General features: G+C 40.2%; 1 protein-coding gene across 1 annotated transcript; it reads left to right on the top strand.

Moving 5' to 3' along the window:
- Window positions 1–12,749: 12,749 nt before the first annotated feature.
- On the top strand, window positions 12,750–14,870 carry CER1 (cerberus 1, DAN family BMP antagonist). Its single transcript, XM_054398158.1, has 2 exons — window positions 12,750–13,274; window positions 14,580–14,870. The coding sequence occupies exons 1-2, from the start codon at window positions 12,750–12,752 to the stop codon at window positions 14,868–14,870; spliced, it is 816 nt and encodes a 271-aa protein (XP_054254133.1).
- Window positions 14,871–15,738: the final 868 nt, after the last annotated feature.

The raw sequence follows: 15,738 nt of genomic DNA, 5'->3' as shown, positions 1-15,738 counted from the left end.
ATTATGCAGAAACCCTGTGAAAGCATGTGGACATTCATGTTTCGGTTTTATTTATCTGCAGACATGTGAGGGTGTGCAATGGAAAACCACCCTATTTATCAGCAAGGTTTATTTTCTGGTCTGTCACTTATTCATATGCATATTTACACCAAAGAGCTATGCCTGAAGGCTTTCATCATATTTTTCTTCAATACTACCTTAAAAAAAAAAGCAAAAAAAGTACCACATCTGGTGATTTACTTGGCTCTTAAGAAGGGGTTGTGAATTGGCAGTTGCTTTAAATCATTTGCAACAAAACCTGCAGTTTTACTCTGCAGTCACAAAAAAGGAAGACTGCTTGGGGTGAAAATGAGGGCAGACTGCTGGCTAAAAACAGGATCTCTTGTGTCATGAGGGGAGGGGCATTATGCCAGGAGATTAGGGCTTCTGTGGTGAATGCCTTAGTGCAATGTCTTACAAAAATACCCATGGCAGGAATTAGTGACAGACTATCAACAGGAGCAAAACTCTTTTCTACTTGTGAAGGCCAGCTTTAGATTCCAAGAGATCTGCTCACACAGAGCTCTATATTGTTTCACATTTCTAACCAAAATTGTTTAATGTTTTTTGGAGACGCAGGAGCATGCTATTATCTTTAGTGCAATTAAGTAAGAGGATCTCTGTCAATCTAATGCTGTATCAAAGGATGATTTACATAAAAAGACAATAAATAGTGGATCTTAATCCTACAATATTAGTGTATTCAGTGATACATGGACATCAATAGGATTTTTATGTGTGTATAAACCAGTGTAATTATGAGACATAATTTGTACTAAAGTGGCTACAGCTTTTGAAAGGTATTAATCGAAGTCCTTATTAGGGATTTGAGGTTTATAAAAATAATAATTAAAAATCCAGATTTAGTTCTGAGAAATACTTTAAAATCAACATTTAATAGCAAAAACCAGCTCCTTATTTTAAATACAGGCAGCTGCAGTGCTACCATTTTGTAACATGACAGTAAATTTCTATTTCACTTCTCAAAAGCTTTGCTTCAGAACCTTTTTACCAACAGACGTAAAATTAAAAAAAAAACAAACAAGCAAGTCATAAGCTTAAAAAAAAAATAGAGCTCCTCTTAAACTCTCCCTCTGCCTACAGTGATTTTGTTACAGTTTGTGTGGCAATGAATAGGGTGAATTTGCTCTGTAGTTTACCACCTCTCATCACTTCCATCTGTCTGCCTGATGCCAGCAGTTGATTCTCCCCTTGTCCACTATCAGCTCATCTACCCAGCTGGACTCCAGATCAATTGCATCTGGACACTATTTGCATCAGTGATGGAAAACCTCCTTCTGGGATTCCACACAGCAATTTCTCAGTCCTGCAAGGGACAGATGCAGCAGAATCACCTCTCCTCTTTCGGCTGAGGGACACTGTTTTCAGGGATTATTTATCCTTCCTCTTTACCTTTGGCAAGTGTGGGTCATTTATCCTTCCTCCTTGCCTGTGACGTTAAATGAACATGCATGTGAGTAGCCAGAGAGTATTTGAATATAGGAGAGAACCTTTCTGAAAGGACTGCTGTGTACGTTGCAAAGTTAGAGGAAAAACACTGTGAACAGAACCTCCTCAGCCTTCTGCTTGGTGTAAACAGAGACAAAAATATTTACAAAATTTCTTTATTTTTGTCATGATAATATTTATGCCAAGATTCTAGACATTTTTGCTAGCCACTAACACTTTTGCTTAAAGAGTTTCAAGATCATCATCGATAGGCAAAATGTTTCAAGAGTTCTTCTAACCAATTACCCCCAAATATCCATCTAGACATGATTTTATCTCTGATAGTTTTTACTGGAAAAACAAAACAAAACAAAAACAAAACACAAAACCCCAAACCTCAATAACCAACAACAACAACAAAAAAAATTAAAACCGAACCAAAACAAATCATAAAAGGAGCTAAACAAGCACTCTTGAGACCTCTCCTTCTTGTGTTCTGAAACTCCAGGAAAACTGACAAAACCAGCTTGGCTAGACATACACTTCTCTTTCTTTAGGACTTTCTTTTTACAAAAACTGCTGAGTTTATTGGTGCTATCTTGATAAAACCTCCTGAGATTATTTTAATACCTCTCCTTATTTTTTAATAAACAAATGGCATCAACAGGGATAGAATTTTGACCAAGGTGCTTGTTACTTGATCAGTAACTAATAAATGACTCATCCCTAGTTTGAGGCAACAGTGATCTCAGAGTTTCACTTTTGTGACAAGATCGCAGAATTTCCCTTTCTTGTATTTTGTTTGAACTACTTGAAAGTCATTGAAGAATATGAACATTTCAGTACAAAATATACTGTAAGCTGTGCAAACTGCATATGTTTATTGGATCTAATATCACACATTAACTAAGATAAAATTCTTATATTTCTGCCCTGACAGGCTGCTAAATGATTTTTCAATATGATGAACTGTTCCAAACATTTATTCATGAACTTAAACTTTTCTATCCTTTAAGTGGTTTTTCACAGAATTTTACAGCTTTTCTTAAGAAAGCTGCAGTTCAAATAACACAACATACTCAAACCAGGGAAAAGCACAAAGAAATCAGTTTTCCTGTTGCCATAGGAAGTTGCTGTCTCTGAGAGATTTTGTAAAGGAAAGGCTTAAAATCCTGAGAAGTTGGGAATTTTTCCAGTCAATACTCCTGAATTAGATTCTGAATTAGATTCTGAATTAGATTCTGAGTGAACTCAGGGGAAAATCAGTACTCAGAGGATCAGCAGAGGAACTTCAAGAGGCTGAAAGTCAGAATAAGGCCTATGTAAATTCTGGTGTCACGCTTTTTGGATAAACAAAGAATTTATTTCACTAGAAGTATCCACATACATTTAAAGAGTAACAGAATCAAAATACAACAGTTCAATAAAAGTCCTTATTCACTCATTCTAAAATTAGAAAAATAGCTCTGAGAGCATTATATATATAATTCAATGAATGCTGTGATTCTACATTACGTTCATAACAAGACTGGTGCTATTTTAACTCTTGTATTCAGAACACTGTATTATATTTAACTTTGTAATGTGTATTAATAAAAAATGGAAACGTAATTTGGTGAATATGTATTTCTTCCATTTCATAATCTCACAAGAGCTTTCTTTCTAGCAATAAAATCAATAGTGTTGGGCATAGTAGGAATGTAGTTATAATACACATAATATACTGTTTGCTTTGTGGAGTTTCTGAATTCTGTTTCCTCTTTTGCATAAGCTTATTTCTGAATTAATACCATGTGATGGTTTGAAACTGTCTTTTTAATTTTTCCTTGCAAAGTTCAGAACAGAGTGTCCTGGTTTGGGGCCAGACAGATCCTCTCTTGCCACGAAAGGGACAAAAGAATGAGACTCACACAAACGGATTGGAGAGTGATGGAAAGTTTAAATGGAAAAGCAATTGGTGAAGCTACAGAGAACTACAAACTACAAAGCATAGTGGCAAAGAGTATCCCAAAGCGTACAGAACCCCTCACAGAATTCCCAAAGGCTTCCCAATCCTTCCTTTCTTCCCACCTGAGGGTAAACCCAAACCCCCCAGGGCTCTTTCTTCCCCCTCCCGCTGCTAGGCAAGTCTCAGACTGGCCAGGTCTGAGACTGTCCCCCCCCTCCATTCTCCTCCTGGCATTAGGCCTAGACAGGCCTAAGAGGCCTTGAGGATACTCCCCCGGCATTACCCGATAAGAGAGGACATCTCCCATGGGAGCAGAGAGGGAAGAAAGAGCAAGAGAATGACTTTGCAGATGGCCTTATAGGGTGCAGGACTTATGGGTAGAAATACGTCGTTTCCTGCGTCCACCCCTGTGGGTGGGCACCCAGGACACCAGAAGTGTATATCATGCGGCAGTGGCAGGGGGCACCCAGCCTAATCTGCCACACAGAGAAAGTGAAAGAATGTAAATAAGTCACTATTGGGTGTAAGAAAGCAAAACAACGATTGTTCTAAACACTTCCATTGGATAGATAGAAATGTTTAAGAACTATTACCCAAAACAAAGTAGGCATTCTGCACATTCTGCGTTCTGCAGTGGGGGCAGTTGCTGGGCTGTCTGGCTGCTGTTTCTTCTTCTCTTCTGGCTGAAGATAACACATACTGACCTTGGCAGCTAAGTTAACAACTTTCTGATTAACTAACTCTGCTTCTCTGTCCAGGGGGGTCTGGGGAGAAGCTCCTGGGAGAGAGAGAGGCCCCTTTGGGAGGGTCCCCTTGGGGGGAAGCAAAGGGAGCTTGGTTGTGCTTTTCTGTTGATTGTATATATTTGTGAATGTTGTGAATTTTGTATATTTGTACATATTCATTGCATTTCATCGTAAATACAGCCTTCATTTGCTTCCAGACTGAGCTAGCCTGGTTATTGTCGGTGGGGGGGGGGAATTTCAGCTCACACCGACACATACCATAAGGACATTTGTATTGTGAGCAAATAATTTTTAAAAGAGAAAACGTTGTTTATTTTGAGAAGTAAATTTAAGAAAAGTTACAGATCTGCAAGCATGTATACAAGAGGAAGAACAAATCCAAGCAAGACTGTTTTAGTTCATAAAACTGAATTTTAATATGATTCTTCACTTAAAGGGGTAAAAAACACAGCAACGTCAGTAGTCTTCATGGAAGAGATGCAGATGTCAGTCCTCTCTTACTGCCCTTTAAGAAGGTATTCTGCTTCTAATATGGAGAACTCTGCTACTTCCATTGGTTAACTACTATCCTTTACATCAGTACACAATCAGTATAAGGTTAGAAGACAAGAATACAATCTAATGAATAGGAATCTGATATCTGACATACTGTATATAAGCACAGTAAGGAAAAGAATAAAATTTTATACTTACAGATTAAATTTTTAGATAAGTCTAAATATATTTTTTATTTATTAAAAGAAATTTCATCTGCATCTTCTTCCTTGGGTTATACTACAAACACTTTATTGGTGTTTTCAAAAACTCTTCATGGCAATCTAAGAAAGAGGTGTCTTCCTGAAGATTGAAATATCTCTTCACCCAGATTTCTTCTCCCCCAGCTCGCTGTGCCATATCTTAACAAACTGAAGCAATTAAGCACATACCCAACATAGCTACTCAGGCTGGGTTTGGAATTGGGTACATTCTCAATTAAGCAGTACAAATGTGCCGGTACCATCCAGGAGATGCTTCAGAGGGTGGACATCTGTTCAAAACCTACCAGACAGAGAATTACAATAGATAGAAAACCATCCATTTCATCATGTGTATGTACCTACAGCCACAAGAACATGGGCCAATACACACAAAAGCGCACTGTATCCAAGTCCTGGTGGACACACACACACACACTTTCAAGTAAGAGCATCTACGTTTTGACAACAGTTTGAAACTTAAGATTGTTCTCAGTCTTTTGGTACAGCACAAAGACTCAGAAATGTGAACAGTAAGGTGTAAATGAGTGAAGGAAAAAATGCAACATAGGACTTAAAGCTGAGTGGGACAAATTCATGATGTACAGTACCTAAGTTTGAAGGTACAAAACTAAACAGATTGACTGTTCTTTCATATCCTACCTTGGAAAGAGTCTTTTAGTTTCATAATCATCACTTTCCCACAAGGCCTGTATGTGAGCTCCACAAAACAAAGACCACAGATGGCTTTCTTTGACAGGTACAATAACTGGAGAATTAGTACTAACTCATGAGTTCTGAGATACAGATACAAGTCTGTTGAGATAGGTTGTGTGCTAGGATATTGAATTGGGCTGTAATATATAAAATCTATTTTAATGATTTAATAATTAATCATGCTATGATGAAGCTATTTAGATCAACAGCAGGCAAGCACTTTAAACAGTGCCTAAGAATTCTTTTTAGGTGTCAACTAGCAGCATTACTACGTCCATAATGACTGAATGAACTCCAGCTCAGAAACAAATGAATAATAAATCTTTGTGTTTGCCTAGGACTTGTAATTTACAGACCTGACAGTTTAAAAAAGGATGGGCAAACAGTCACTTACATTGGAGAATGATTTTCCAAACTCACTTTCTGCTATCTGTGCACAGTTATACAGGCAGCTCACTCCAAAAGAGATTTAGACAACATGTAAACATAGAACGAACTGTGCCCAGATCTACCATGTCCCATTTCTTAACAGCTTTGCCTCTTGAAAAGCAGTGACGGCTAGCTGTCGTAGGCATGGAGAAACAGTATTAGACTGACCCAGCAGAACCAGAGTCGACATGCTGCCTTTGGCTTTCAGCAGATCTTAAGTAAAAACATCCAAGAAACCCCAGGATTGACTTACAGAGGAAAAGAAATGTTTTCTGCCATTGAGTTGCAGAGTGGCTTGCTGACACTGCTTTGCATCAGCCTTGTTTCCTACTCTTCTGCAAACACCATTTTGTGCTTCTGTATCTAAAGCCCTCTTTTTACTTGCTATATATTACAGGATAGAACAGTAAGTGCTATGAAAGTATCTTGAACTTCAAAAGGGTTTATTTTTCACTGCCACTGCACTGCAAATCACAGAACCGCAGAATATATCTCATTGGAAGAGAGCTTGAAGATCATCCGGCCCAATCCTTGACCCAGCACTGAACTGTCAGCATTGAACCATGTCCCTAAGCACCAGGTTCACATGCTGCTTGAGTGCCCCCAGGGATGGTGACTCCAGCACTGCCCTGGGCAGATCATTCCAATGTTTGATCTCTCACTGAAGAAGTATTTCCTAATATCCAGCCTAAAACTCCCCTGGCACAGCTTGGAACCATTTCCTCTAGTCCTGTCAGTTGTCATCAAGAAGAGGCTGGCTCCTTCCTCACTCCGATCTCCCTTCAGGTACTTGTAGAAAGCAATGAGGTTTCTCCTCAGCCTCCTCTTCTCCAGATTGAACAACTCTAGCTCTATCAGATGCTCCTCATAGGTCATGTGCTCCAGGCCCTTCACAAGCCTTGTTGGCCACCTCTCAACATGCTCCAGCACATCGATATCCTTCTTGTAGTGAGTGGCCCAGAACTGAACACAATAACCAAGGTGTGGCCTCACCAGTGCTGAGTACAGGGGGACAATCACCTCCCTATTCCTGCTGGCCACTGTGTTTCTAATACAAGCCAGGGTGCCATTGGCTTTCTTGGCCACCTGGGCACACTGCAGATTCATATTCAGTCAACTATCAACCAATACCCACTTGGAGAGGGAGGTTCCTCTCCAAGTTGCAACTTTCCAACCACACATGCCCAGATCTGTGACTCACCATGGCATTGTTGTGACCCACGTGCAGGACCTGGCACTTGGCCTTGTTGAACTTCATACAGTTAGCCTTGGCCCATCAGTATAATCTGTCCAGATCCCACTGCAAAGCTTCCCTACCCTCCAGCAGATCAACACAGCCACCCAGCTTGGTGTCATCTGCAGACTTACTGAGGGTACCTTACCCAATCCCCTCATCCAGATCATTGATAGAGATATTAAAGAGGACAGGTCCCAGTACTGAACCCTGGGGGAAACCCCTAGTGACTGAGCACCAGCCAGATTTAACTCCATTCACCACCACTCTTTGGGCCTGACCATCCAGCCAGGATTTTATCCAGTGCAGAGTGCACTTAGCCAAGCCTTGTGCCATGAGTGTCTGAAGGAGGAAGCTGTGGGAGACAGTGTCAAAGGCTTTACTAATGCAAAAAATGTCCACAGTACTTCCTTCATCCACGAGGCAGGTCACCTTATTGTAGAAGGAGATCAGGTTAGCCAGACAGGACCTGCCTTTCATAAACCCATGCTGACTGGGCCACATCACCTTGTTGTCTTGCATGTGCCACGTGATGGCACTCAGGACGACCTGCTCCATAACCTTTCCTGGCACTGAGGACAGACTGACAGGCCTGTAGATACCTGGATCATCCTTTAGGCCCTTCTTGTAGATGGGCATCATGTTAGCCAGCCTCCAGTCAACTGGGACCTCCCCGGCTAGCCAGGACTGTTGACAAATGATGGTGGGTGGCTTGGGAAGCACTTCTGCCAGCTCCTTAAGTACCTTTGGGTGGATCCCATCCAGTCCCATAAGCTTGTGCACACCTAAGTGGCACCATAGGTCATTGATTATTTCCTCCTGAACAGTGGGAGATGCTTTCTGCTCCCCATCCCTGTCTTCCAGTTCCAGGGGCTGAAGCCTTATGGAGCAACTGGTGTCACTGACAAATACTGTGGCAAAGTAGCCATTCAGCAGCTCATCCTTTTCCTTGCCTTTCATCACCAGGTTCCATCCCACACCCAGAAATGGGTGGACATTCTCCCTAGCTCTTCTCTTACTGTTAACATATTTATAAAAGCACTTTTTATTACCTTTAATGACGTTGGCCAGATTGAGTTCTAGTTGAACTTCGGCCTCTCTGATTTTGTCCCTATATATCCTTGCAGCAACCTTGTATTCTTGAGTTGCCTGCACCTTCTTCTGTAGCCAGCAGACTTTCTTTTTCTTCCTGAGTTCTACCCAAAGCTTTCTACTTAGCCAGGCTGGTCTTCTGCCCTACCTCTTGTTTTCTGATGCACAGAGACAGCTTGTTCCAGTGCCTTGAAGATTTCCCTCTTGAGGAATGTCCAGCCTAGCTGGATTCCTTTGTCCGTCAGGACTACCTTACAGAGGATGCCATCAACCAGTCTCTGAAACAAGTCAAAGTCTGCCCTCTGGAAGTCCAAGGTTGGAGTTCTATTGACTCACCTCCTAACTTCACTAAGAATTGACAACTCCATCATCTCATGGTCATTTTGCCCAAGACATCCACCAATCTTTACATCTTCTACTAGTCCTTCTCTGTTTACAAACAGCAGTTCTAGCAGAGAGCCATGCTTCATTGACTCATTCACCAGCTGTGTTAAGAAGTTATCTTCCATGCACTCCAAGAACATCTGGGACTGCTTCCTGTCTGCTGTATTGTATTTCCAGGAGATATCCAGTAAGTTGAAGTCCCTCACAAGAACAAGGGCTGGCAATTCTGAGACTTTCCCCAGACACTGATAAAACACTTCATCAGCCTCCTTATCCTGGTTGGGTGGTCTGTAGCAGACCTGCATCATGACATGTGGCTTGTTGGCATTTCCCCTGCTCCTTTCCTACATGCATTCAATCCTATCATTACTGTCATTGTCATGTTCAGCCAAGACCTTCCATAACATATAAGGCTACTCTGGGCCTATCCTTTCTGAAGAGCCTGTAGCCATCCAACGCAGGGTTTCAGGTATGGGATTCATCCCACCACATTTCCATCGAGGCAGTTATATGATAGTTTGCTTGCTGGACAATAGCTCTTCTTGCTTATTACCTGTGCTCCACGCATGGGCATAGGTACACTGTGAGCGTCTTTTTGTGGGGTAGGGGTCTACTCCCTGCTTAGTTGCTCCCAGGCACTACCATGAGTCCTAGCTTGTTAATGGCTCTTGCATCTTCCTTATTGCATGGCCCACTGTCCCCTACCTCCCATGAGACAGCAGTGGGGCCATCACATTTTCTACAAGTGTTCCAGGTTTGTCTCCAGGGAGCCTGGTCCTTTCCCCCATCCAATCTAGCTTAAAGCCCTGTCAAAGAGCCTGGCCAACTTCCATGATAAAACCCTTCTCCCCTTACCAGCTAAACATCTATGCAAATATGAGGGCAGCCCAATCATTCCAATACTACCATTTACTTGTTACCTGTGTATTACAGAAGCATCCTTAAAGCACTTGCACCATATTTGCTGCTTGCAATGCAATGTATTCATTATGAAGAACTGCAGAAGGAACCCTCTGTAGAAGTAATAAACCGATTTTGCTCATGTTGCTACAAAAGAGAAACTAACATGTGAAGGGTCTGGAGAACAGGCCTCATGAGGAGTGGCGCTGAGAACCATGGTTGTTTAGTCTTGAGAAAAGGAGGAGAAAAGGAGAGTCACCACTCTCTACGACTGGCTGAAAGGAGGTTGTAGTGAGGTGGGGGTTGGTCCGTTCTCCCTGGTGACAACTGACAGGACAAGAGGAAACAATCTGAAGTTGCACCAGAGGAGGTTTAGGTTGGATATTAGAAGAAACTTCTTGACTGACAGGGTTCTCAAACACTGGAATAGGCTCCCTAGGGAGGTGGCTGAATCACCATCCCTGGAGGTGTTCACAAGACATGTAGGTGTGATGTTAAGGGACGTGATTTAGCACCAGAGATGGCAGAGTTAGATAATGGCTAGACTCCAATGACCCTGAAGGTCTTTTCCAGCTGAAATGATTTTATGATTCTAAGTTGCTGTCTGTGCACCAAAGCATGCCTCAGCAACATCAGATAAGAAGGGCAGAGTATACCAACATAAATACACATACTTCTTTTTTCTTTCAGGGCAGACTGGGGTAATATTTAACTGAGACTTAAAAGCTAGCTTTCTTTGTTGCATTGAAGGTGGTGGGATTTTTTTAAGAAGGAAGGTAAAGTGAGCCTTTCAGGCAATTAGCCTTCAGTGCTGCAAACATACATGTGAGTAATTTAATGCAGTTTTTCTTATATGAATAAAGCTAAATATAGACAATTCAGGATCAAGAACAGAGTTGAAGCTTTCAAAAAGAAAGAGCTGTTATACAACTGGTCTAAATTTAGAGAAACAGCACTCCCTGGCAAAGGGGAAAATAGCTGAAATAGATAAAAGCAAAAAGAACACTTCTCTTGTGTTGCTATAATCAGGATGGGTTGTCTTTAAGTTGTTTTAGTTAGCTTTGCATTTTTAAATTCTGAAGCAAAGAGCTGCAAAATCTATGTTGCTTCCAACACTCAGATCTCATGTTTCAAAGATATTGCCCAATGTATCACAGCTTTCTGTGTCAGTATAATACAGTACAATACATGGGTCTAACTATCAGTCCAGTCTTGTAACTCTGAGCAACTAAGGAGTAAAAAATGAAAGAAAACTCAAAATGTAAAGTTCTTATCTTTGCTGAGTAATTTTGAATGACTACTATGATCATGGGCCATGTGCAGGGAATTTTAGTTCCAAAAGTCAGCTGCTTCAGTTCAGTGTGTTGGTCAATAAAGACAGGATATGAGGATTCAAATTGTACTTCTAGGCTACTTACTTATCCATCAGAAATTAATTTTCTTGCCTCATTGAATGTATTTGTGTAAACATGATGTCAGGAATTTGGCATGTACACCTCACAATTGATCTTGTAGCAGATGCCAGTATTTTCTGTGATTTCAGTCCTGATAACTGTGGGAGAATCTGTCCACCGAGTGCACGTTTGAGACTTCAGGAAGACACCAAACCAGTGGCAGAAATAGATTGCTTTTGGCTCAAATTACAGATAAATAAAGCCAGTGCTTGACAGCTGTGCTTCCCTTAATGAGATCTTCCCACTGAGATCAAGGCACAAATACGATCTAATGTGAACTCCAATCAAGAATAGGACAAATTTTAACACAAGTTCTAGATCTCCATTAATTTTGCGCTGAAGTTATGTCTGTGCCTTACACAGATGTTGCTAGGCAAGTAGTTTGCTTTGATTATCAGGCAATAAACTAATTCCTCAGAAACAGAAGTCAAGTAACGCCACATATCTAGTACAGGCTAGCCAGTTTTCAAGAATAATGAACAGATTAGCCTCAAACTTAAGTCTATTGATAGACTCTTTCTGGTAGAAACAGAAGTGTGTAGGTATTAGAATACTTAAATGGCAAATTATCTGAAGCACAATTTTCTTTAAGCATTTTCAGATTAGGATCAATGTTTGCTTCCTCTGTAAAACGTTATATCAAATTTTTTTGTTTGTTTTGTTCTTACATGTTGCATAGTGTGATAATTTTGCAAAAGATGTCTCTTGTTTAGGGTCTAGTAGTCCTCAGATACTTCTGTTGAGACTTTGATGTCTGTAATTGTAAAATATGTCATATTCTAATAAATTTTGCTTAAATCCTCATCTTGTTTACCAGCTTTATAGGCTGCCTGTAGTGGGTTTAGTGCCTTAACAGAATGTAGCAACATTAGTTTACCTTTGAGAACCTGGAGCACAATGTTTCTTCCCTCTTTATTCTGGGCTAGTAGTATGTCTGCAAACTCCAGCAGCTGCAAACCTGCTGTGAAGGAGGTGAAGCAAGCACTTCTCTGCAAGAAAGCTGTCTGCATATTCCTCTGTGTGTGTGAGCACCTGTCTGACAGTTTCCAGTGGCGCTGCTGCAGGCCTTGAGTCATATGCAAAATATGAAATTCCAAAATTACACTCAACTTTTGAAAATGTGTGGTGATTTGACATCCAGCTTCACATTTTAGCAAACTTTTATCAGCTTGCCTCTTCCTGTTGTGATCAAATAACACTCCTTGTTTTGACAGTCTCTGGCTTTGTGGAATGGAAAATCAAAATACACAACGAAGACCACACTGAACATGCTAATACACAACCTCAAGTGTTTCCTTAATTCCTAGGCCTAAACTAGACAGGTTATCCAAACATTTCCTCCTGTTGACTCCTTCTGCTCCCCACACCATCCTGGGTTACTAGATTTTAGATAGGAATGTCTAATACACATAATTCAGATTAAAAGCAGAGTTTCATTAGCACAAACTCCCCTATCATAATTGTAATCTACAGTAAATGAATGCAATTAGCCACAGCAGAATCTTCTCTAAGCCCTCCCTTCCTATGCATGCAGATAGCAGCCATAAACTGACACCAGGCTCTCTTATAAAGCTAGGACACTACGCTCCCTACAATAGCAGCAGGACTGCACTTTACAAGATCATGTCACTGCTTCCTCTTCAGCTGCTAGTGCTCTCATGTCTTGGAGCCACAGAGCCACAGGACCGTTCGCTGCAGAAGAAAAGCAGGCGGCCATTTCAGCACCTTTTCTATCAGGACAGAAATCTGCTTGAAGGCAAGAGTTTTCGTGAGCTGGTATGGGAAAACTCACTAGGTGTTGAGGAAACCCTTGGAGATTCCAGTGTTTTTGTAGCCATTCCACAGACAGCAACTGGAAGTGAGAAGCGAGAGGAGAAAAAAATGTCCAGATTCATTCTTCCCAATGCAGAAGTCCATGCAGTCCAAGACCTGAGAACAGGGGTAACACCCAGAGAGATTTCTCCTGTGGAAAACTCTCCATCCCACTATTCCAGCAAGAGGGAGGCTAAACCTCTCCATAGAAAAGATGCCAAGAAATTTTGGGACCACTTCATGTTAAAGAAAAACTCAGCATCTGAAGAGGTTGTCCTGCCAATCAAGACCAATGAAATGCATGAAGAAAACTGCAGAACCCTGCCTTTTTCTCAGGTAAGAACAGGTATCCAAGATCAATAAATGTATTCTTTCCCCTGCCTTTTAAAATCAGCAACAAACGAACAAGACTATTTAATTTGATAAGTCCCAGGGCCACTTTGGAGCACTAACACAAGATAATTAGCTGGAGAATACTGAAAAGGCTGGAAAGTTTGAAACTGGTGTGCCAAACACTGAACTTCAGCATTGGAAAGCCACACATTCCACTTTCATAATCACATACACATATAACTATCTAAAACTACCACAATATATGCATATAATCAAAGGTCCAGGACATGTAGTTACAGGAGAAGCTGGTTGTTTTCTTACAGCTAAGCAAGAATTCATTTCTGCTGTAGTAATTAGAAGACTGATGCATACATCTAATTCTGTGCTAAGAATGCTGGAAATATGGTAAATTGTCACATGCATGGATGAAGCCTTTCTGTCACATTGCAACATCAAGATAAGCAAATAGTATAGATAAAAGTGCTGTATCCCCTGTAAGGCAACATTTATTCTCAAGTGTTTCCATAACCACGGTCCCTCAGGGACTCGATTTTTTTGCATCCCTCACTAAATTTATTTCACTAGCAGGCATATGTAAATACAGATGTGGCCTAGAAATTTCTATTTCTTTACTTTTTCTCCCATGGACTATGGCAAGCTTTCTCCAGGATGGTTGCAGTTATGCCAAAGTAAAAATGCTAACTTTAGTGTTAGCATTGTTATGGCTTGGGAGTTGGCACAGGCTCTCCTGATAAAAGGAACTGCTACTCTTGCAAACCAAGAGATTATAGAACTTCCACTGCACTTTTATGATTTTCATAATAAAAACCCTACTAAAAACATGTCTTTTCCACATGGAGACCATTATATTATTATTTAAATTATTATTAATATTTTGATTTATGTACAAGAACATCAGGCCAAAATGATGCTTTTAATCCTGCTAAGTTGGTAGGACTTCTTAAACCTGTCAGAAATAAGAACTCAAAGAGCAATTAAAGGTAAATATGACAAACCCAGCTATTGGATTTTCCTCCAACAGCTCATAGAGACATTGGCTGAAATAGATTTTGCCTTTGTTGTTCAATCTAAGAATTGCCAATAGGAACACTGAAGTTTGCTTTTAAAAGCTCTTGTATTTTAGCATTTGCTTGACGTTAAAAATGAACTTGTTTAAAGTAAATGCTTTGAAAATAAAATAATATAGTATTTCCTGTTTTGTTTTGTTTTGTTTTCTGCCTTCATGTGCTAGTGGAAAATCTATGGGCCGTTCATGTATCAGAAACTTCAAATTGCTTTCTGTTGCAGGGTGTTACTCATGAGAGCTGTGACAAGGTGATGGTACAGAATAATCTGTGTTTTGGAAAATGTAGTTCTTTTCATGTTCCTGGTCCAGAGGATCGTCTTTATACCTTTTGTTCTCATTGTTTGCCCAGCAAGTTCTCCATGAAGCGCCTGGATCTCAACTGCACCAGTTCTGTCGCAGTGGTCAAAGAAGTCATGATTGTAGAAGAGTGTAAATGTGAGACTCAGATTAAAGACCCTGCAAATGGATCTCTGCTGTCAGACTTGCATGCAAATGTACATGACCACAACTGACCTGTGCAAAGCATCTCTTAATTCTTTGATCATAAGAATTTGCCCATGAAAACTATCAAAAACTGAAAGCTTGCATCACACTGGTACACAGAAATATTAAAGATGCACAGTTTCTACTTGAATTGCTTCTTTGCTTCAACAGTAACTTTACCTTACATGTACCAAACATTTTCTTGGAGCTGCTAAAGAAAGGAAGATGAGATTACTTGGTTTATGGGTAGAGTTCTAACTTTCATAAGGGAAATCTTTTAAAAAAAAATTCTATCCTTCCTATCACTGTTTCTAGGATGGAGTAAACAACAGCTAAAGAACTAGTATGATTTACCTCTGCAAAACCCTAATGAATTAGCTGGTTTACATTGCCTTAGCTTACAGGAACTGCCAATAGAGTGATGATGGCAACACAGATGAGGCTTTAGTCTCTTCCTTGAAAAAACAGGTCTGCTTTTACATCAAGATAATGGCTGGTGAATGTAAAATATAAACGGACATAAGGCAGATGGAAAGCTGTGACTAGTTAAGGTCATTCTTATTGCTCTCAGTTGGAATTCAGTTTCCAGTGAAAACTAATATATTCCACAATTTACACATATAGTGCTTGCAAAGGTTATTTTGCTACAGAAAGTACTTACTCTCTATCTGCCTATTGTTGCATAGGAGAAAGTGTTACACAGCAGAAGGAGAAAAACAAAATTTTAAATTGTATATTTCCACAGAAAAAATCATAAATTAATGGATTGATATTATTATTATTATTAAAATTCACTGTGGAAAGACAATGCACTTTATCCAGTGCACTTTATTTTAACATTGACAGCCACTTCAATATAAAGTTTAAGTAATATTCTTAACACCAAAAATAAAGTAG

Source organism: Indicator indicator, chromosome Z (assembly GCF_027791375.1).
Source record: "Indicator indicator isolate 239-I01 chromosome Z, UM_Iind_1.1, whole genome shotgun sequence".
Classification (NCBI taxonomy): Eukaryota; Metazoa; Chordata; class Aves; order Piciformes; family Indicatoridae; genus Indicator; species Indicator indicator.
This window is presented reverse-complemented; position numbering and strand designations above follow the sequence as displayed.